The following is a 22,138-nucleotide window of genomic DNA, read 5'->3' on the forward strand; positions in this document are numbered from 1 at the left end:
TCAGGCACCCCATCTGTCCTCCCACACCAGCCCCAGGGAGCCACGGCCTCTCGGGGCCACAGAGGTGGGGCAGGTGGCAGCACCAACGGGCAGAGCCAGTGCCAGGCAGGTTGGAGCGGAGCAACGGTGAGGCTTCTCGCAGACCTGCAGCTGTTCCCGGGTCGCATTTCTCTCTCTCTGAAGTGAATACAAAACCTGACCAGGAGGCTGTTTCCCTCCTGAGTTCACCTAGGGCTAGGCTCAGGCTTTTTCTGGTGTGAGGAAGATCAGATTGTACAGCACCAGGGGTGGACCATGGGGCCCACGGCTCATCGATGGCCCAGTGCTGTCCTTGAACACCTGGGGAGGAGGCTGCAGGGGAGACAGCCCTGCTGTCCCCACAGGGACATTGGTGTGGACGCCTGTGCCCATGGGACTGAAAGCCACCTGGAGGAGCTTCCTGCAGAAGCACCAGGGCTGGGAGGGCAGGTGGGCAGTGTGGGAGGTGGGGCTGCACTCGATCCATCTCCCATCAGGAATCGGCTGTCATGGGGATTCCAAGCAGCAGAAATGGGAACTGAAGGAAGTACCCGTGCCCACCCTGGGACTGGGGCCACCGGCAGAAAGTGAGAGGAACAGGAGTCTGGAGGAAGCCACCCAGGGGCATGATCCAGAGGCCATGCTGGACAGGAAGTCCGGGTGCCTGGAAGGGGCAATTCCTCCTCCCCTTCCCTACTGGAACCTGCTCCTGCAGAGCCTGTGGCAGCAGTGGCCAGGTGGGGTGTGGGTGTAGGACCGGTCCCACCTGCATAGTGCAGGGCGTCTGCATCAGCCACACAAGTTGGACTCCACATGCCACCCTGTCCCCCTCTGCAGCTGAGCCCTGCAAGGCACCAAACTACAGCTGTCCTCACCCAGGACCCCAAGGCACTGAGACCAAGGGTCAGGCAACAGGACGTGGGCGTCTGGGCAGCAAGACCTGGCAGGGGCCCAAGGCCCTGCACGCTGTGTGTCCAGCTGCTCCCTCCGCACCTCAGAGACCAGCAGGCATGAGCACCAGCCAGTCAATTCTCAGGTCCCAGGACACACTGGGCTCAACTTCTGCGGGGACCGAAATAGGGCACGGCCAGGGCCATGTGGACAGGAGAGAGGGGGACGGAGCCAACCTGGGTGCCCTGGGTGCGAGGGGCCTCAGGATTCCCCTGAGCAGAGGAAGGCTGAGCCTCACTCCCCTCCTGGCCATGCTGAGGCAGGTGACACAGACTGTGAGGGAGGAGTCTGTTGAGAAAACCCGATGTGGCTCCCGGCCCCGTTCCTCACATCCCAGCTTCTTCAGACAAACCACGAAGTGATCAGTAAATGTGGCTGATGCCTGCAGACATGGCCAGAGCTGTCAGTAGAGTTGATGCGGTCCTGGTCTTGGGCTCTAATGCTGGCCAGCTCCAACTGAGGTGTGTGCAGGCCTCTGAAAGGCCAGCAGAGGGCCTTGCCTGGACCCTTCTCAGCAGATGTGCGGATTGATGGGGAGGTGGGATGGGAGGATGGACGGATGGATGGGCAAGTGGGATGGATGATGGATGGGTGAGATAGGATGATGGATGGATGGAATGGAAGGATGGATGGATAAGTGTATCATCAGATGGAGTCCGAAGAGGACCCCCGGAAAAGGAGATGGGAACCTCAACTCAGTCTGTGGAGTAGGTTTGTTGACTCTCATCACAGCAAAGCTCAGGGTGGATTGGTGAGCTGCCTGGGCAGATTCGTTAGGCGGAGTTGGAAAGTGAGAGCTTCACCTGAAGAGCTGAAGGGGCACAGCTCTGATGGGTGGGTCAGACCGGCGCATTCACTGACTGGTGTGGGCTAAGGTCATGGTATTGGCCGTGACCTCAGTTCTGGTCTGCAGGGTGGCTCTGGGGGAAGTCCTTGTCACCTGACGGGCAGTTCGATCTCTGGGACCTGATCGTTTCTGCCTGGAGCCGTCTCGGTCTGGTGGGGTGGGGGTGGGGGATCTGCTAGAGCCTAGATTTGGGGCAGTGACTAGGATCTTCTGGGCACTCACCGGTAGTTGAACATTCCTGCACATCTTAGCTTGGTGTCCTTACCCTTGAAGAGAGGTGAGACAGTTCTGTAAATCCAGATCTGACAACATTGGACAACTGAATGACTAGCACCCCAGCCTGCAGCGCCAGCGGGGTCTGACCCAGAGCTTCCATTGTTTAACAGAGGCAGATACGAGTGAGGGTCAAGCTTTGTCCTGCTTGTAGCTGACTATTGGCTTCTGTGGGCTCAAGTGAAGTGTCACTAAACCACCCTTAAATCCTGGCAGCCTCAGCAGAAAACACAAACCATGATTTTAATTAGTGACAGGGTAGGGGCCCAGGAGTTAGTCTGTCCTCTGTCCCTATCATGGCCTCTGATTGCGGGTGGGGGGGACAGACAGACGGATGAATGGATCAGTGCATGAGTGCGTGGACAGGAGGAGGAAGGGAGGGAGACGGAGGATGGATAGGTGATAGGCTAGGTGGATGGGTAGATAGGAGAGAGGTAAAGAGAGGGAAGAGGCTGGAAGAGGGATGGGCAGCAGGGGGGTACAAGGCAGAGGACAGAGCCATGCCCCCCATCTCCTTGGAGCCACGCAGCCACCGTCCTGTTGCAGGTGCCCCTGAGCTGAGCTCTGGTGAGAGGAGCGGAGAGAGCGAGCAGACAGATGAGGACAGAGAGCTGGACACAGGGGCCCAGGCCCTGCCCCTTGGCAGCAGAGTAAGCCCAGCCCTGCTGCCCCATGCCTCCCCCTCCCCCGGTGCTTCACCCGACCCCAGCACCTCTGTGTCTCCCCTGCCTCTACAGGAAGCCCAGCTCCTTCTCCTGAAAGTCTCGGTGCTCGCAGTGGCTTCCCAGTCCCTCCCATGCTGGCCAGTCCCATGTCAGGCAGAGCCCTGAGCCCAAGCAGGAGCCCCATGGTCACCCAGGAGCCCCAGTCAGCCTGGGGCTGGGGCTGTGCAGAGCCTGCTGGACAGCCTGACCCGTCTGGCTGGAGTCCCAGGCATGCGGTGCATAGGTGTGGATGCCCAGGGCAGACCAGGGCCCACAGGGTGCTGGATCCACCATGGGGCAGAGCCAAGGGCTGAGGGATCCTTGGGAATGCTCCTGGCTGTGTCGCTCACTCACCTCAAACCTCATCTCTGCCGGTGTCAGTTTCTGTTTTCTCGCCCTGGGTGACAGAGAGCCAGACAGTGTTGGACTCAGGCCTCCTGAGGGTCACAGACCTGTAAGAACCAGGTCTGCACAGCTTCTGGTCAGGGACAGCGTCTTCTCTTTCATGAGAAACTCGATCCAGGCCTTTTGCGAGGCTCCCAGAAGGCCATCCCGGGCCTGGAGTCCCTGTCAGGGATGAGGTTAGAGGACTAAAATGTAGCAGCTGTGGTGAGGAGGATTTAGGAGTTCACGATTCACCCAGGAACCTGGCTCTCTGTCCCGGAGCCTGCCAGCCCCATTAATTCCAAACGCAGCCCCTCTGCCCCTGCCCCAGAACCCCAGCCAGGAGCACACTCTGGTGGAGGAGGGCGGGAGCAGCCCGAGCCCCTCGCCACCGCAGGTCCAACCCGGGGGTGCAGGCACCCGCCGGGGCCGCTGACCCTACCACTCTCCCTCCTCTGTCCCCTGCAAAGAGACGCCTCCTCTCCTTCCGCACCGTGGACTTCCAGGGAGACTCGGACAGCTCCACAGAGCCCTGCAGTCGCGCCCTGTGCCTGTCCTCGGTGTCGGGGGCCACAAACAGCCTGCAGGTGGGTGGCCTGTCACTTTTTTTTTTTTTTTTTTTTTTGGTACTGGGAATCAAATTGAACTCAGGACCTCTCGCTCACCTGGCAGGCGCTCCGCTGCTGAGCTACATCCCTGGCCCTGTGGCCTGTTACTTTGGGAAGCCCTCACGCCTCCTTTCCTTGGGGACAGTGGCACAGCACAGAGACCCCTCTCCAAAGGGGTCTGGATTGTAGCCAAGAGAAGCCCCACCCCATCCGTGCCCACGGCTTGGCTGATGTCCAGGGTGGGCAATGTGAACACAGGGCAGGTAACACGGGAGAGACCAGCCCCACACTGCCCGCTGACCGTCCTGTGCTCAGTCCCTCCCAGGTGACCTCTGCTCAGCTGATGCCGCCTTCCAGGGGCCTGAGATCCTGCAGGAGGAGGACACCAGGGCCCCCAGGTGCCACTGCGGGCCACTGAAGCAGCCAGCCAGCCTCTCTTTCTTGGGACCAGAGCCCTGCCTGCCTGCAGACCCCAACACTGCAGCCCTGGGGCCCACTGCCATGGCTGGTGGGTGCTCTGGCCAGGTCTGCCAGACAAGCCAGTGGGGAGGCCACAGAACAGGCCTAGGGCCAGGTCAGCAGAGCTCTCCCTTTAGCACAACTATCCTACGTGTGTATCCTGGCAGCTCCCATGGACTCCCAGAAATACCGGCACAGAGCTGGGAAACACCCAGCCATGGTGCAGGGCAGGGCTGTGCAGATGTCCCCAGCATGGCCAGGTCACTCGAGAGACCTTGCTGGCTGCTGACAGCAGCTGCACTGCATCGGGAGCTGCTCTGGGGATCGATGGAGCTGTCCCGTTGGGAGCCTAGGAAAATGAGCTGCTAAATCGGCTGCATTGAATTCTGCCAGATAGTGGCTGTCTGCCCAGGTGGCTCTGTGCTGGTGACAATTGAGGGTGGGGGGGCTCCCCAAAAGGGCCCGGGAAATATGCATCCCAAGCACATTCAGGGTGCTCCTGCCAGGAGGTGTACAAATCACTGGCCCAGGGAAAAAGCACCAGCAGTGACCGAGCCGACGTGGACAGGTGGGCAGACTTCCCTAAGCCCCTGCTCTGGTGGAAAGGTCCCAGCCCTCTGCCCATGGCACTCGTGGAATTGGGTGTTACTTGCAGTCCAGAATTTGGGACTCCATTACCTTGGTTTTGCAAACACGCAGAGCCTGGCGGCTCTGCTTTTGCCCTGAAGATCCCACGGGGACGTGGTTCCAACCCATTCTCGCTGTGGCTTCGCCCGCTCAGCTCAAAGCACTGAAGTAATTGAAAGGAGCTTAACTGTGACTCCACTTCTGTCCCTCTCCTGTGGTCTTCACTGCATAAAGCATACCTGTGAGCACCTGGCTTTCCAGGTGACTCAGGCCTTCCATGTCCACAGGCACAAATGCCAGCAGGAGGGCACCGCTCCCTGCGCAGTACCTGGCCGACGTGGACACCTCTGATGAGGACAGCGTCCAGGCTCCCAGGGTGGCCTCCCAGCATCCCAGGCGGAGGGGCCAGGCTGCACACGATGGCCAGGTAATGGTGGCTGTGAGGGCTCGGCCTGTGGGCAGGCCTGGACCCTCCATCTTGTACCCGGGAGCCCAGCCCTTACTCCCTGCATCGTCGGTCTTTGAGGGAAGTGTGGAAGTCCAGCAAATCTTACTGTAAGATAGATGTAGCGAGAGTCACGCCTTCCAGGCAGTGCCACGAGGGCTCCAAGTGCAAATTCACATGCATGTTGGCACACCTAGAGTCACTCCTGGGTGCTGGTCACCTCAGCGGGCTCGCAGAGCCAAGCCCTGAGCTACCGTGAGGCCCCTCCCCTCTCCAGTCTCCCCAGGGTTCGGGAAGAGGAGGCTCATTCCCCAGTGATAGTGTCAGGCTCCCCCCACCCCACGCCCCACAGGCAGGCAGCACTTGTGCAGGGCAACGAAGGCACCCGCCTGGCTCTCCCAGGGGACTCAACTGCTGCCTGCAGACACTGATGGGGTCGGGCTGCACTGGGTCCCCAGGGCCACCCCAGTGTTGCACATGCTCTCGGGGTGATGTTTCCGGCGTCTGTCTTCTCCCCCTTGAGGAGCAGGGTGCTGTGGAGATGGAACTAATTACCAGCCAGCTGGCGCAGGTGTCCTGACCCCCGCAGGGCCATTTCCCTCCACACAAGGCGGCCGGAGGCGGCTGTGCAGACAGATGCCCCTGCCTGCTGTGCGCTGGACAGCATCGATCCTGGGCCTCTGTCTGGGAGCTAATGGGCTCTGTGACCCGAGGGCCTGGTGACTCAGGGAGGAAGCTGTCCTGTCCTTCTGGTCACTCACAAGTGGCACCAGGCGTGCTGCCTTTTCGCCCAGAGTCGCCCAGCTCTTGATGGCTAATGGCTGTGGTCAGTCCCTGTGTCCTGCCTACTCACCCCTTCCTGTGCCCATCGGGTGGGCAGTGACCTCCATGGCCTGCGGTGATGACCGTGTCATCCCTTCAGCTTTGCTTATGGCCTGCTGGCCATGTCACTGCCCACCCACCCTGCCAGCCTGTGCTGGGTGTTCCTGGGCCCTGGCCCTGAACCCTCTGGGTCATACAGTGACCTTGCCTTCCCTCTGCACCTGGGGAACGCAGGATCTCACAGGTTTGGGTGCCAGCTGGGCCCCGGCCGCTATCCTCTCTGCCCTGGCAGATCTCTGAGCTGCACAAGCCCAGGTAAGCATGCAGCAGCCGCTGGCCACTTGGAGACCTCTTGGACCCCCTTCGGCCGTACCTTGGCCAAGGGGCTGGGCAGGCAGAGAGCAGCCTGCGGCCCTCAGAGTTTGAGGCACCCACATGGGCTCCAGGAAGGAAGTGAGCCTGCGGTTCCCCGGAGTGCTCCAGGCAGTTTCCCTGCAGGGCTCGCCTGTGTGAGGCCACATCTGCTCCAGCCATCCCAGGCCAGCTGGGATGTCAGTGCCTGCAGGGCCCTGGGGACCTGGCTCTGCAGCCCTGGGGCCCGGGCCACAGCAGGTGGGCATCCTCTGGGCCACGCCAATGGCTGCATGACCAGCACTACCTCCATCCACTCAGCTGTGCTGGCAGATCTGAGAGGCCCCGTAATTTGTAACAGTCAGGGATCTCCTTGGCTTTTGGCACTGGGGACTGAGAAGCCCACTATGGGGACCACACAAGGGCCCACACTCAGTGTTAAAGCTGCCCTCCATGAGAGCCATGCACCCCTCATGGGGTGGGGTCCCCCCTTTCACCTCTCAGAGACTGCAGGGCTGCACAGGAACTTCCGACCATAACCATGCACAGACTCGACCCAGTGCAGGCGTGTGCCCGAGGGTGCCCAGGGTGTGCAGAGGTGTGTGCCAGGGTGTGCCCAGGGTGTCATCTGTGTCGGAGACAGATGGCAGACAGCCAGGGTACTGAGGTCTGGGGGCCCAGCCCCAGCTGCACACCGAGACCTGGCACCCACCTTGCGGACTCGGGCCCTGACCCCCACGAGCCTGGTGTTGACAGGAGTGGCCTCCCGCTGGTCCCAGCTGCCGAGACCTCATTTGCCAGGAACCGAGGTCCTGGGATCTGGGACAGTGGTGCATACACCTGGAGCCCTGGCCACTGAGGACAGCTGGCCCCGCTAGCCCCACTGCCCATCACATAAGCGTGTCATCAGGTGTCTAACATACGTGTGCCTGCGTGTGCACTGCCTGAGGCATGTGCCAAGGGGTGATCAGAATATATAGTGAGGGTTTGCATTTCTAGAAATGCATTACAGTAGAAGACCCAGCACCACGAGTTCCCTCACAGTCCTCCCCTTGCTTCACACACTCATCCCGCCGTACTCACAGCTTCCTGAGGTCACTCTGGAGTCCCTTCCGTGAGTGTCCTCACGAGGTGTGATCAGAAATATGGTGACTATTGTTGCCAAGCGCCATCTGAGGCAAAGGCAGCTCAAGAAACACAACTCAAAACTCATCCACCTTGTAGCTGGACCTAGCACTGTGTAACTTCTAGCTCCTCCCCAAAGTCAGAATGACCACAAGAGGCCAACATTTTGAGTCAGTCAGAACATCAGGGAGCCAGGACAGTGCAACTAAAGATGCACATGAAAGAGGCCCCTGAGCTGCTCAGAAAGTGGCGAGAACAGTGGGTTTTTGTTGTTTTTTTTTGGGGGGGGGTATCTGGGATCGAATTCGGGACCTTGCACTTGCGAGGCAGTCGATGGCACCACTTAGCTAAATCCCCAGCCTAACAATGGGTTGAGTATATTTGGAGCAGGGGGAAGGATTTTGAGGAGATTCGTGCAAATGGGTCTTTTACAGTGACCCTTTCTCACGGGCTCCTCCATCACTCACTCCCGTGGGATCCAGGAGAGCTGCGGTCCTTGCAGAGCCAGAAGAATCTGTGGACCACATGCTGTAGCAGGTCTCCCTGCTGTGGTCTCCAGGGCCAGGGTTCTGACAGAAGAGCGTCTGGGTGGTGGCCTGAGTGCCTCTCTGCACCCGATCTAATTAGCCACTGCCGGTGGCCACGGGAGGCCTGCTGCTCCGTCCTAATGGGAAATTAGATGACCGTGAGCTGTGTCCTGTCTGGCAGGAGGGCTGGGCGGAGGAGGGATCAATGCTGCCAGGGGCGCAGGGCCTTGGGCAGCTTACCAGGGAGAGGCCTGGCCCTCCTGGCAGGGCACAGCGTGACGCACCCTGAAGGGGTGACAAGGACGAGAGCTGAGCTCGTCCTGGTGCAGCATCCGTGAGTCCACATACAAATGCAGAAGGCCGGGTGGAAGACAGAGTGGACAGACAGATGGACTCTGTCCTCATGGCCACATTGTTCAGTGGACATGTGACTCTGCCACTGGGCTGGAGGTGGCCAGAAACTCGCAGCAGTGCCCTCCTCAGTGTCCAGGCAGGGAGCACCAGTGACAGTGGGACTAGGTTCAGGGCCTGGGGAGGCAGAGAGAACACAGCCAGGTGGGTGACAGGGCCTCAGGGGTGGAGGGGCCTCATGGGGTCCCACAGGCCACGGCCACTGTGTGAGCCTTGGGGTCCACACCTGCCACCCAGTCTTGTCCTAAGGTAGGGGCAGCAGCAGTAGGCGGGACAGCAAATCCAGGTCAGGACCCAGAGCCCAGCCTTTATGCTCTGTCCAGGCTGTGGTGATTTCTGTTTCGACATGGCGGCAGTAGAGCCCCAGGTGTGCTCTCGGGTCAGTTCCTTCCTGCCGGAGCAGGGCCACAGGAAAGGCTCAGAGCTCAGCTAGTGGAGAGGGAGGCCTGTGCCTGCCATGGAGGCTTGGTTTGGCGCTTGGCTTTGGGGTCTCATGGGCGGCCTTAAAAGAAGGGGGTTCGGACCCCAGCTGACACACAGATGAACAGAGTGAAAGCAGCCAGTCACAAAAGGACAGGTTCCATGTGACCTCACTTACATGACACACCTGGAGGAGTCTGAATTAAAGACAGAAAGAAAGTGCAGCCAAGTGCATACCTGCAACATTCTCAGCACTCTGGGAGGCTGAGGCAGGAAGATCGCAAGCTCCAGCCCAACCTGGGCAACTTAGTGACTTGGTGAGACCCTGACTCAAAATAAAAATTTTAAAAAGGGCTGGAGATGGAGCTCAGAGTAAGGACCCTAGGTTCGGTGTTCAGTGCTGGAAAGAGAAGGAGGAGGAGGAAGAGAAAGGCAGCTGCAGGGCCTGGGGGAGGACAGGGTCCAGGGAAACACAGCCATGGGCTCACAGAGGAAGAGTCCATGGTGGGTGGTGGCACACACGGTGTGGGTGTGGTTACATCGCTGAGCTGGGCACTTTGCAGTGGCTCCAACCGTAAATTCCATGCATGTGGCCAGCCATGGTAAGAAACAGAGGAGGTGCCTTAGTTACTTTTCTCCAGTTGCTGAGGCAAAATAACCAACACCCAAAGTTACAAGGGAAAGGGTTTATTTAGCTCACGATTCGTAGAGGTTTCAGTCCATATTTGGCTCCAAGGCAGAGAATCGAACAGGAGAAACAGTTCGTGGCATCCACATGGCAGCAAAAGCAACAAGGGACCTCAACAGCATCTCTCTGCCCCTTTATCTTCTCCAGGCTACTTAGGGCAGCAGCACTCACACCCTTAACCTCAGTTCCTCTGAGCCTAGCATCGTACCATGAATCAGTCATGCACTCTAGATCCAGCCACTCCGGTAAAAATTCCATCTAAGACCTCATGAGGCCTGGGGAGACATCTAGACACAGCCGTTATGAAAAGGAGGGCCCCCAAACCAGAATAAGGTGGGCCTGGCCTGGCCATGGGCACTACTGAGGTGCTGGGCACTACTGAGGTGCTGGGCACTGGGGCCTGGCTCTGCAGTGTGGGAACGGGCTGGCCGAGAGGTGGGATGGGTACCTGGGCTCCACCGGCCCGGCGGCGGAGCAGCTGTCCCTGCCTCTGAGCCCTGCCCTATCCCTGCAGTCCCCCACCCAGGCCAGTGCACACACGGAGGCCGACCTGGAGGAGGAGAGACTGCGGAGGAAGCTGCAGGCGCTGACCAGCGGCCTCAGTGACCAAGGCGCCTCATCTGAAGAGGAGGCAGCCAGGGACGCAGCGGCTGGGCCAAGCGCGGAGGTGCGACCTCCACGGCCCACAAGGGGTTCAGCAGAGAGAGGAGGAGGGTGGACGGGCCCAGCCGAGCCTCCCCAGGCAGGTGCCTGCAGGGGACATGGGAGCTCGGACGAGTGCGGAGTGGTGAAAGGCTTGCTGAGCAGCTCCAGGCAAAGGGCCAGGTCCCTCCCGGTGTCCCCTGCTGGCCACCTTCACCTTTTCTTCTGTAGGTGTGCACAGCCGCAGGCCGCATGGACGCCTGGGACAGCAGCCCTCTGGGCCCCGGGGCCCCCACTGTGCCCAGGAGGACCACAGACGAGGCTCTGTCGGAGCTGGAGGACAGAGTGGCCGCAGCGGCCTCTGAAGTGCAGCAGGCGGAGAGTGAGGTAGCCTGGGCCCAGGGTGGGCGGGTTCCAAAGACACGAGGGGTGACCCCGTGGGCTCACACAGCCCCACCCACACCTCCTGCCGCTGCCCGCACTGGAGAGGCCTGCCAGCCTGCAGCCCCTCCCACTGCCTAGGGTGGGGGTCCCACCAGAGCACCCCAACCGTGGAAGGAGCGCAGGGGGAGCCCGACCCCTGGACGTGCACATCAGGGTTGAGGACTCGGTCTTCCTGGGAAGCAGAAGGCAAACGGGCTCGGTGAAGCGCCAAGGGCAGCACCAGCAGCAGATGTCCGAGCGGCGACCTTCTGACCGCCCGCCTGCTCTTTCCAGGTTTCCGACATTGAGTCCAGGATTGCAGCCCTCAGAGCTGCAGGGCTCACGGTGAAGCCCTCGGTGAGGCCTCGGAGGAAGTCAAACCTCCCGGTGAGTGGGGACCAGAGCATCCCGCAAGTCTGCACCCCAAGACCTCCTGCAACCCGTGGTGCTGAAGGCCTTGGGCCCTGCCTCTCCAGAGCCACAGGTCCTGCTCTCCAACAGCAGGCTCCTGTGCAGCTCCGGCAGGGCCAGTCTCTGCCCTGAGAACCAGAAACGCACAGCCTAAACTGCAGTCAGCAACCTGGCATACAGACCCCTACCCGGGGCTTCACAAGCTGCTATCCTAAGACTGTGGGTGCACAGGGAGGCCCATGTCCTGGACTCGCCCTCCAGCAGGAGTCTGAAGCCAGCACCTCCCCCACTGATCCCAGGACCTGGCTGGGAGGAGAGGGTGGAGGAGGGTGGGTGCCCTCCAGGCCCCTGGGGTTGCCAGGGAAACATGGTGAGCACCACATCTCAGGTAAATGGCAAGTGGTGCTCCAGTGTACTTGTAGCCTGTGCAACCTTCGGGACGTAATTACACCTACGAATCACTTTTGTTTGTCTGAAATGGAACATTAACTGGGCTTCTCATTTCTTAATTTGCTGAGGTTATTGCCTTGGCGCTGGAACACTGGAGTGGTGTGATATGTTTACTCTAGCATTCTTGGAATTTTTATTGTTGTTGCTTTGTGTGTTGCTCTTTCTTTTTAAAAAATATATACTGGGGATTGAATCCAAGGCTTCCTCAATGAGCTACATGTTAGCCATTGTCTGTTTATTTGTGAGGTTTGTTGAGACAAGGTCCTGGCTAAGTCAGTAAATTGCCCAGGCTGGGCTCAAACTTTCAATCATCCTGCCTCAGCCTCCCAGAGTGCTGAGATTACAGGTGTGTGCCACCGCTCCTGTCTTACCCCAGCACTCCTAACCAAGTGATTACCTGTCCATCCTATGTCTGGCCAGCCTGTCCCGACTCTCACCCCTTGCCTTTCGGTTTAACGAGACAGTGGCAAAATGCAGCACCTCCCTTGTCTTACAGATCTTCCTTCCTCGAGTGGCGAGGACTCCTGGCAAGAGGTTGGAGGGTCAGAATGCAGACCCTGCGGAGGAGGGCAAGGTATGTGTCTATCCCAGCACCACCAGAGTCCAGGCCAGCAGCAGGGTGACTTTGGAAGTGCACACAGAGAAGAGTTTGGGTCAAGGCATTTGTTGGGGAAAATACCGTAAGGGAGCGGAGAAGGGGATGCCAGAGGGCTCCAACTTGTGAGGAAACATGGGGATAGCACCCTGGAGTTACCTCACTCAGGTACAAGGTGGTGGGGTCCTGGTATTGGCCAGCTTTCCCGTCACTGTGATAAGCTACCTGACACCTGCACTTAAAGGAGGAGAAGGCTAATTGGGCTCACGGTTTCAGGGGATTCAGTCCATGGTCAGCTGCTGCTGCAAATCAGGAGATCATCGTGGAAGGGCCTGGAGGTGCAAAGCTGCTTATTTCATGGGGCCTGGAAACAGCAGGGGGACAGTGCCAGAGAGGAAGAGACCAGGGACCAGACATAGACCCCAAAATCACACCTCCATGACACACTCAGAAGTGTGCTCACCTAAAAGGCCCTAACCAATCAGAACAGCAAGCTAAACCACCCCAACCTTCATCCTCCTCCATATCACCCCAGGTCAAGGCACATCTGGATGGCCTGTGTTCCTGGGCACTCCCTGCCTGTACAGTGGCCTGGGGACATTGCCCTGCCTGAGGGACACAGGCACTGGCTGCTGGCAGTGGAAACAACCAGGAGCTAGTGTGCAGGAAAACATCCTGGGACCTGCAGGGACATGGGAGGGGGCGTGGAGGAGGAGGAGCTGGGGGCATTGCCATGTGAAAAGGTTAGGAGCAGGCTTGGGGGTGCCGTTCCCTGCACCCTGGGAGGCCCAGGCCCTGCCCGCAGCCCCGTAGCTGTGAGCCCCGTACATGTGCAGTCACTTCCTGTTATGTCTGCAGCCCCGGGTGGCTCCGCCCAGCCCCTCACCGTGCTGCCCAACACCCTTCACACTACTACTATTCACAGTGCTTGACCATTGTCGCATGGGGTCATCACAGCAGGGTCCCAGCCAGGCCCAGAGCCCTGACGTCCCATCCTCTCCTGGGCCATGAGCTCCACGGGCCCCAGAAGCCACCTGCAGGGGCTGCCACAAAACCGGCAAGGACAATGCCAGGCACAGGTGCTAGGCAGTTCTAGATGACTTGGGCCATTTGGCCTGTTCTACTTCTGAGAAAGCCACACCGAGAGTAGATTTTATTTTCAGCACTGGGGATTAAACCCAGGGCCTCCACACTGAGCTGTGTTCCCATCCTTTTCTAATTTTTATTTTGAAATTGTGGAGTCCCCCCGAGTTGCTGAGTCCCCCATCGCCGTGTACAGTGATGTGGACTCCTCCCACGTGAGCCTCATCTTCCCCTCTGTGAGATGGGGCCGTGGGGAGTCCTAATACTCCCTGTGGCTGTTGATTGCTACCCCCCTCTCTTTAATGCAGAAGAGATACATTCTCAGCCTACATGCTGGTGCACACCTGTGATCCCAGTGCTCTGGGAGGCCAAGGCAGGAGAGGATTGCAAGTTCTAGCCCAGCCTGTGCAATTTAGCCCATTACTGAGAGACCGTGCATCAAAAAGATAACAAGGAGCTGGAAATGTAGCTCAGTGCGGAGGCCCTGGGTTCAGTCCCTGGTGCTGCAAAAAGTGAAAGGAAAAAAAAAGAAAGAAGCCTGAACTCAGCCGCAGTGTTTCTAAATGCTGATGACCAGGGACATTTTCTTTCTCCCAGGCAGCAGCTGCGCCCTGTCTTCTCAGGGGAAAGTACTCCCCCAAAGCTCATGGTAAGAGTCCTGCTCCCATCCTCCCAGGGGCTTGGGAAGTCACAGCTGCAAAAAGAAAGGAAAAAAAAAGAAAGAAGCCTGAACTCAGCCGCAGTGTTTCTAAATGCTGATGACCAGGGACATTTTCTTTCTCCCAGGCAGCAGCTGCGCCCTGTCTTCTCAGGGGAAAGTACTCCCCCAAAGCTCATGGTAAGAGTCCTGCTCCCATCCTCCCAGGGGCTTGGGAAGTCACTCGGGGTGGGAGAACAGTGGCCCATGAGGTTTACAGAGTTCTCTGCACTCTGTGGAACCCACCTCCTGCCCAGACTCTAATGGACCCTCCAGTTCAGCATGGGGCCCACACCTGTAATCCTCAGGAGGCTGAGGCAGGAGGACTGCCACAAGTCCAAGGCCAGTCTGAGCTGCATAGTGAGACCCTGTCTCAGAAAACAAAATTTTAAAAAAAGAACAACCTAGGGCCACTCTGGCCCCCTCAGGCCTGGCATGGGGGACCCTGTACAGCAGGACCCTGTGGTCAGGGTCCCCGCTGAGGCCATCTAGGGTGCCCGTGTTCATGCCATTCACCATTCCTTCCCTGGGGCCAGCACAAGGTCACTCCTTCCCCCTGAGGTTCCGGTGGTGATAAGGACAGCAGCTTTGTCCAGTGACCCTGACCCTGTGGCCATCGCTGTGCTGGCTCCCTCCGGGTCCCCACCCAGCTCTGCCCCAGGACCAGGCAGGTGCCTAGGGCCTGCAACGCAGGGCCACAGCTGAGCAACAGGGCAGAGGCGATGCCCCTGTGAGGGATACTTGTGTGACCACACGGGGACGGGGGCATGTCCCCAAGGCCATGTCTCGTCTGGGCTGGGGAGCCACAGGGCACCTGGGGCTAAGCAGCCCTTCCTGGCTGCTCGTGCCATGACCTCCTGGCTGTGTGCAGGTCACAGGGTCTGCAGGACCCTCCTCAGGGCCACTTGTGTCCTCCTGCTCTGTGTCAGACCCTGCTCAGGCAGCTCCCTGGGCAGAGGCCATCCTGGGGCCACCGCTCCAGGCCAGGTGCACCGTGCTGGGAGGAGACAGGACAGGGACAGCAAGCCAGGAGGACACCTGGGAGATAGGGGAGCGGCAGGGAGAAAGGAAAGGCCCCGAGGGCAGTGTCCCCCACAGGGCGGCCAGAAGGAGCCTGGGAGCTGGACCACCTCAAGCCCGACTGCCAGGTCAGGATGGTTCCCACCCAAGATGCAGGGACATGGCTGGGGCTTCACCCACTCAGCCAAACCCGAGGAGCGGCAGGAACTGCAGCCAGTTGGCGCCCTGAGAGACTATGGGCAGGGTGTGACTCCCAGCACTGGCTGTGCACCAAACCTTAAAAGAGAGAGAGGGTACAGACCCATGGTGCTTTGCCAGGGCAGCCTCCAGGGGCCATGTAGACCCTGCCCCAAAGCCACAAGGCAAGAAAGCTTCAAACTGAGGTGGGCACAGCTGCAACAGAAACAGGGTCCATCCACTGATGGGTTCCTCTCCAAAGGCCTTAGGTCACTCACGCTCTGACTTGGGGTAGGTTTACAATGCATAAAACTCCTCCCTCTCTGTTTCCCACAGGCAAAGACCAGGAGTCCTTAGAGCAGAAGTCACTGTACCGTGGATCCTTGACGCAGAGGAGCCCCAGCAGCAGGAGGGGCATGGCTCGCCACATCTTCGCGGTAGTGTTTTATTGTTGTTTTTTCTGTTGTTTTGAGTTAGGCTCTCACTGTATAGTTCGTGCTGGCCTTGGAATTCACTATGTAACCCAGGCTGGCCTCAAATTCATGGAGATCCTCCTGCCTCAGCCTCCCAAGTGCTGGGATGACAGGCATACACCACCAGGACCCACTTGTGCACCCTCTTCATTGCACTTTCTCAGGAGCCTTGAGTTCTATCCCCTGCCAGATTTACAAATGGGTGTTAAGTCCTCAGAGTTAAGAAAATTGGGATAAACAGAAACAAAAGCCAGAGAGCTGAAGCAAAAAGCAAAGGAGAGAAACACTGGAAAATTCCCTAACCATAGCAGCCTGGACCACTGAGGCAGAAACATGGAGGCAGGCGGTGTCACCAGGTGACCCCTCTCACTGTGGTGGCTCACACTGAAGCAGTGAGGACGCCCTCCCCAGGCCCCTGGTCTCCCATGATCTGTGCAGGTGGGCCCAAGATGAGGTGCGAGGGTCAGAGGCTGTCCCCGGCTTGGGTGGGAGGTTCATTGCCCGGGCTCCACTCAAACACCAGAACTTCCTGCAAGAAGTACAACTTGGTGACCCACCTGCCACCTGCAGCCTCGGGTCCCCAGGGGCCCAGGTCAGCTGCCTTCTGCATGTGGTCCAGGTGCCCCACAGCACTTCCCAAACAGCCCTGCAACCTCAGATGAGCAGGTTGTGGAGAGGCTCAGGATGGCCCAGGGCCCACACGGTGTATCGGTCCGTTTCTCATTACTATAGCAACATGCCCAAGGCAGGTGTCTCAGTTACTTTTCTCATTGCTAGGACAAAATGCACACAAGATAAAGGAGGAGAGGGTTATTTCAGCTTACAGTTTGTAGACGTTTCAGTCATAGTTGGCTGACTTCAAGGCAGGCCAGAGTGGCAGAGGGGCATCGCAGAGGAGAAACAGTCCAGGGCAGGGGAGGCAGGAAGTAGCAGCAGCAGCAACCTTCTTTCTGTCTGATTGGTGCCACCCACACCTCGGATGGGGCCCTGCATAGTGATCACGCTCACAGCTGTGGAGATGGAGCAGGGAGTTGTGTAAAAATCCCAGGAGCCGGCAGACACCTGCAGAGAGTCAAACAGGCATCTGCCCACCACATCAACCCGTGTGGGTGTGGTGTGCAGCCACGTGCCCTCCCGAGGGCCATGTACAGTATGCACACTCCTGAGCCTGAGTGTGTGTCTCAGTGTGTGTGGCTGTGAGTGAGCACACCTGTACATCTGTGCACACCTGCACAGGTGTCTGCTAGCATCACAGTGCCTGTGCCCTGGCACACACCCTGTATCTAAGCCATCTGTGCCCATCTGGGGGTGTGCTTTACTGTGTGCACCTGTGTGTCCCTCGGGTGTCTGTGAGCATCCACGTGCACTCATGCAAGGGGAGGCTGTGTACACTCACGTGTCCATGTATCTGTGCTCTGCAGAAACCCGTGATGGCCCAGCAGCCTTAAGAGGAGGCTTGGGACCAGGACAGAGGCCCTGGGAGCCCCACCCTGCATCCACTACGCGGCCTCCCAGGCACCACACTTCCTGCCACACTCGATCACCGCCCCAGAGAGAAGCTGGAAGACGCCTGTCTATGTGGCCTGTGGCTGCAGATGCCGGCACCTCAGACCCAGTTGTCTGGAGGTGCCAGGGCCACCTGCCCAGCTTTGAGCCCTGCGGAGCTGAGCTGAGGTGACCACAGGGTGGCACCGTCTCAAGCTATGGAAGGACACAGTGACCTTGTTACTGGTCTTCCAGCCCTCCGCATCTGGCTGTGCTGTGTGGAGGTGACCAAGTTCCTGCCCACGTTAGGTGAGGGCAGAGGGGCCCAGGTCTGTGCCAGTGCAGCGGGATACCAGGCGGCAACTGCACACAGGACCCACTGGGTGCTGAGGAGAGGATGCCTGCCTGCCCCTCTGCTGGCCCCTGCGGCCCACAGGCGGGGGCAGCAGCATCACTGACAGCCCAAATTCCTCCCCCACCCCGGGAGCACCTCCCTGGACAAGACTTCAGGATACCATCTGAACAGTGGCCCGTGACCTGCACTTTCTGGATGACTCATACTTCTGAAGTAAACTTGGCCAATTCACAGAAATGAGTGCTTTTAAATTTTCGCCAGAACTGGGGTTTCACATGCCATCTCTACCGGAAAGGGCTTGGCTGATAACTGATGCTTCCTCCCACAGCCAGCCACCTCCAAGCTGGGATGGAAGCTGTCACCCAGGGCTCCCAGCGTCTCCCGAAAGACTCTCAGGCACACGGGGCACACAGGCCACAGCCACAGACTCTCGTATCCTCCAGAATGAGAATGAGGAGGGAATGTTCTGTTAGTTCGCTCAGGTGCCATGCCAATGCCCTGTGGCCTCAAGGACAAAGTTCCATCAGCCGGGAGAACACAACCACAAAATGTGCTCCCTTCTCTTTCGCAGCCTGGAAGTCAGAACTCAAGTGTCAGGAGGGTCCACTGTATCTGACATATCCGAGTGCCGCAGTCTTAGGCTCTTCCAGCCTCTTCCGGCACACTCTCTCTGGGGCCCCCGACTGCCTCCTCCGGCCCTGCCTGTCTGGTGATGCCCTGGCCAAACAAAGCCAGACCAAAAGCATATGGCTCTGAGGCCCACTGGGCAAAGGTGTGGGAAGAGCTCCCAACCTCCATCTGGAACCTAAGCCTGCAGGGTCCCCTCTCTAAGGACACCAAGGCTGGTGCCACAGCTGCCTAGCCAGGCCTGCAGCCCGGCCCTATAGGGTGACAGTCCTTCACCTTCTACCACCAGCACCCAGAACCTCCAGCCATCCAGTGCCCTCAAGGGATGTCCAGGGCTGTCTAGGGGACAGGGGACAAGACTGACACCTGCCTCCCACCTCTGCCTCCCTCCCACACACCCCAAGGTGGCGAGGTGCCCAGACCACACCATTGAAGCTGCCTCACCTATACACAGTCACGCTTACACCCTCACATGTGTGCACACACAGCTTGCACGTGGTAGTGTCCAGGACCGCAAGCTCCAGCCCCCGGGTCTCAGCACCCACTGCCTCGGGAGGCCCTGGAGCTGGGCACCCTCCAGTGGACACTACCCAGCAGAGCACCTCCACTGCCCACGCTGCCCAGGAACTCATGTGAGGGGCAGCCCATTCCAAGGGGATGGCGAATCTTCCCCTGCTCCTTACCCTGAGCCCCTACACACACCAGGTCCCCACCAGACACAACCTTCCCTCTCCAGGGACAGGCACTGTGCCTGAGAACAGCTCTGGGGGTGATGGGCTGTCCGGAGCTCTCTCCCGATATCCAGCCCCGCCCAGGAAATGAGTCCAGGAGAAGCAACCTGCTGCTCTCCTCTCCAGCACGGTTCTCCCAGAAGACAATATTGGTTTGCACCTAGAGGCCCTTGCTGTGTCTCCAGATAGGAACCAATGCGGGTCTGAGGCCTGGCTAAATGGTAAAATACCGCACAGTTATTTGAAACAGCACAGGTGTGCAGGTGTCTCAGAGCACAAGGCTGTGGCCAGTGAAAGAATCTGAGACCTGTGTAAGCAGAGTGGACCTTCCAGGAAGTGTGTGGGACACTCAGGACAACATCCATGCTGCAGGTAGTATAGTTTTCCCCAATGTACATGAATTGCTTTTATTGGAAAAATAAATCTATTTGTCTAAAGACAGTGATAAGCGTGCATGCTTATGAAGACTAGAAAAGCCAAGCAGGGGTCTTTTTGGTTGCAGAATGAGGGAGGAAATGGCTCAGGGTGACAGGCTAGATGCAGGGGGCCGTGGCCATGTGGGCTGTGGGTGCATCCACCCCATCCTTGCCCTGAAGCCGAGGCGGGGAGGGCAGCTGTTGTGCTGCGGTCACCACTCTCAGAGCCAAAGGCGAGCTGAGAGGAGGTTAATGCGTTTTAAAGCACTTGGCCCAAATGAGATTATATAATCCAGGAAGGGACAGATCACACTGCTCATGAGTTTAAAGAGATAAGTAAGAGGGGGAGGAAGGAAACAGAGGAGCCCGTCTCCTTAGGGACGGCGGGGGAGGGCAGCAGGGCTCAGGCCGCATCCCCAGGAAGGTACAAAAGGGAAGCCGCTGCCACCTGGCCTCCCACACCTGGACGCTGGACAGTGTCACCTCCTGAAGACAGGTGAGTCCCCACAGGTGAGGGTGCAAGGTGGGCTTCCCTGCCCCTGCCCACACAGGACAGCGGGCTGGTGCTGAGTGGGAGGAGCCGGGGGGGACACTCCAAGGGCCAGCCCACGGGCCGCCTGTGTTGATACTCTCCAAGCTGGAACCCATTTCCTATAGGTTGGGGACCCCTGGCCCCTGCGGGGCCTCAACAGGGCTCTATAAGGGGGACGGCCGACAGTACTTCCTGTGCAGCTCAAGGAGGGGTGAGACAGTCAAGGTCAGTGGAGGGGTCACCCCAGGCAGCGGCAGACGGTGCCAGAAGGAGGCCTGGGAGGAGAACAGTGCTGTGGGGGAATCAGCAGCACCGCTGAGGCTGAGGCTTGGGGAGCCCCCAAGGGTGCCTGTGGGAAGAGCATACACGGAGCCCACCCCGGGTCCAGGCCATCGGGTGGGGGATTCGGTGAGCAGGGAGAGGACACCACAGAGCAAGGCCACTTCAGAGTCCCGCAAGAGACAGATTAGAGGGCACACGGGGATGATGCCCCACATACCTGTGCACATGCGCACACACCCATGCACACACCGGTGATCCAAAGAGACAGCGTTTAAACTCTTTTTGTGGTAAAAGACACATTGCTGTCCGTCCCCTGAAAGTACGGCAGTTTGTGCCACCATTCTTGCCACTGCCTGAGGCGGCTCCAGAGCCCTCTTTCCTGAGTGTCTTTGCAAGCTGTGATCAAAAATGCAGGGACGGCTGCTGGCCAGCACCATCTGAGGAAAGGCAGCTCGGGAAAAGCTGGCGCTGTGTCCTCAGCCCCTCATTCTCCGGATCTGACCCCATGAGACTTCCGGCTCTTCCCCAAAGTCAAAATGACTGTGAGAGGGAAATGTTTTGAATCCACTCAGGACAACAGAGCAGCCAGGATAGCAAAACCAAAGACATCGGGAGAGAAGGCTCCAGGGCCACTGCAGACCATGGCGAGGACAATGGGATGGCTGTGCTGAAACCAAGGGGCATCCCGGGGGCTCGAGGCTGTCTTTTACCACAGTGCACTTTTTATTTAAATGCACTGCTTTCTGATCACACCTTGCACACGTGTGTACACTGCCCATGGTGCACTCACACCCCCACTCACTTCTCACACATGCAGCACATGCATGAGCTCGGGCCCTGGGTTTGCGCACACATGCCCACGCATGTGTGACCCACTCCCCCTGCCCAGGCCCAGGCTGCAGGCTCCCCGTGTGGATCCACATGGCTGCCCCGAGGGCCTGGCTCCTCTGCCTGCTGCTGCTGCTGGGCCTGGGACTGCGGGCGGCCACCAGCCGCGCCCGTCCACACTCCATGGAGGCCCGCAGTGAGTGCCCACCCCATCCCACTTCCAGCCCCAGCCCTGGGATGCCCACCTGCTGTGCTCACCCACCAGACCCAGCCCTGAGTGGGAGGGGACTCCACTCCCAGACACAGAGGCGTCAGTCTTGCACTGCTGGGCAGTGGGGCTGGCCAGGGTGATGGCCCACAGGGGACAACGAGGGACGGGGCTCCACGTGCTGCCTCTCTCTCTTCCAGCCCCGGACATCAGCCCAGCCTGGTACGCTGGCCGCGGCATCCGGCCCGTGGGCCGCTTCGGGAGGAGCAGGGCAGCACTGCATGAGGTCCCCGGGCCCGGTCCGCGATGTCGGCTGACCTGCCACTGGGCACCAGGTGGCCCTGAGTCCCCTGGGGATGGGAGCTGGACACGGCCCTGAAGACCAGAGCCTCCACCCCGCTCCCCTCTACGCACTGCCTTCCGCTCTCCCAATAAAGCCTGGCCCTGTCCATGCACATCTGTGGCTGTGTTGTGTCCCCTCCTGGGAGGTCAGCCTGGAAGGACACTACGAGCCCAGCAGCCTCTGCGGAAGGAGGGACCTGGGACAGCCCTCAGTCACCACTCCCACAAACCCTGGGCCACCCAGACTGTCCCATGCAGCTGCCCAGACTGCGCACTGCACAAAGCCAGGGGATGCCACGCGGCACACCCAGGACCCCCATCTGTTCCTCCTCTCCCACCGCAGGAGAACAGGGCTATTTCCACTCAGCCACGGGGAGACGAACCCACAGCACTCCAGCCCCATGTCACATCCCTCACAAGTCCACGGGGACACCCCAGAGGTCACCATCGCCAGTGCTGCCCACAGAGGCCCCGGCCCCAGTCACTTCCAGATGCTGGCCCAAGTTGCTTGCTCCTTTGGCTCTGGGGGTGGACATCCACACCAGGCGTGGCGGGTGAGGGCTGCTGCCTGGCTGGTAGGCAGCTGCCTCTTCCTTGTGTCCCCATAGGTGGAGAGGTCTTCTCTCCAGTGTCTCATTCTCCAAAGGGCACTAGCCCTGTGCCAGGGGCCTCCATTCTTACCACCTCATCTCCCATGGCCC

At 59.2% G+C, this 22,138-nt stretch overlaps 2 protein-coding genes across 8 annotated transcripts in view; both read left to right on the forward strand.

Annotated features, from left to right (window-relative positions):
• Mlph (melanophilin) overlaps positions 1-19,220 on the forward strand; it is a 35,923-nt gene extending 16,703 nt beyond the window's left edge. For 3 of the 6 annotated variants that reach the window (XM_010626134.2, XM_010626136.2, XM_010626135.2), the window contains exons 5-16: positions 516-605; positions 2,636-2,739; positions 3,648-3,764; positions 4,101-4,293; positions 5,159-5,298; positions 10,175-10,327; positions 10,534-10,689; positions 11,020-11,112; positions 12,083-12,160; positions 13,862-13,913; positions 15,495-15,595; positions 17,053-19,220. In XM_010626134.2, coding sequence (XP_010624436.1) covers positions 516-605; positions 2,636-2,739; positions 3,648-3,764; positions 4,101-4,293; positions 5,159-5,298; positions 10,175-10,327; positions 10,534-10,689; positions 11,020-11,112; positions 12,083-12,160; positions 13,862-13,913; positions 15,495-15,595; positions 17,053-17,079 — 1,304 coding nt within the window. In that variant the 3' untranslated portion in view covers positions 17,080-19,220. The remainder of the gene's footprint in view (positions 1-515; positions 606-2,635; positions 2,740-3,647; positions 3,765-4,100; positions 4,294-5,158; positions 5,299-10,174; positions 10,328-10,533; positions 10,690-11,019; positions 11,113-12,082; positions 12,161-13,861; positions 13,914-15,494; positions 15,596-17,052) is intronic. The other 3 variants (XM_010626137.2, XM_010626138.3, XM_010626139.2) reach the window with 2 other exon arrangements.
• Positions 19,221-19,660: 440 nt separating this feature from the next.
• Positions 19,661-21,520, forward strand: Prlh (prolactin releasing hormone). Of its 2 annotated transcripts, none has more exons than XM_019207747.2 (3): positions 19,661-19,741; positions 20,949-21,083; positions 21,296-21,520. In XM_019207747.2, exons 2-3 carry the CDS (start codon positions 20,981-20,983, stop codon positions 21,472-21,474), a joined length of 282 nt encoding a protein of 93 aa, XP_019063292.1. In that variant the 5' UTR covers positions 19,661-19,741; positions 20,949-20,980; the 3' UTR covers positions 21,475-21,520. The 2 variants fall into 2 exon arrangements, with proteins under 2 accessions (XP_019063292.1, XP_033619909.1); XM_033764018.1 differs by lacking the exon at positions 19,661-19,741 and adding an exon at positions 19,937-20,002.
• Positions 21,521-22,138: the final 618 nt, after the last annotated feature.

Source organism: Fukomys damarensis, unplaced genomic scaffold (genome assembly GCF_012274545.1).
Source record: "Fukomys damarensis isolate Sample0158 unplaced genomic scaffold, DMR_v1.0_HiC HiC_scaffold_16, whole genome shotgun sequence".
In the NCBI taxonomy this organism is placed as follows: Eukaryota; Metazoa; Chordata; class Mammalia; order Rodentia; family Bathyergidae; genus Fukomys; species Fukomys damarensis.

What these genes read in the sequence shown, in the direction of transcription:
- Prlh (XM_019207747.2), top strand. Translation starts at nt 20,981, where the DNA reads ATGGCTGCCCCGAGGGCCTGGCTCCTCTGCCTGCTGCTGCTGCTGGGC. An exon ending in ACACTCCATGGAGGCCCGCA is followed by an intron (nt 21,084 to 21,295) that starts GTGAGTGCCCAC and finishes TCTCTCTTCCAG; the next exon opens with CCCCGGACATCAGCCCAGCC.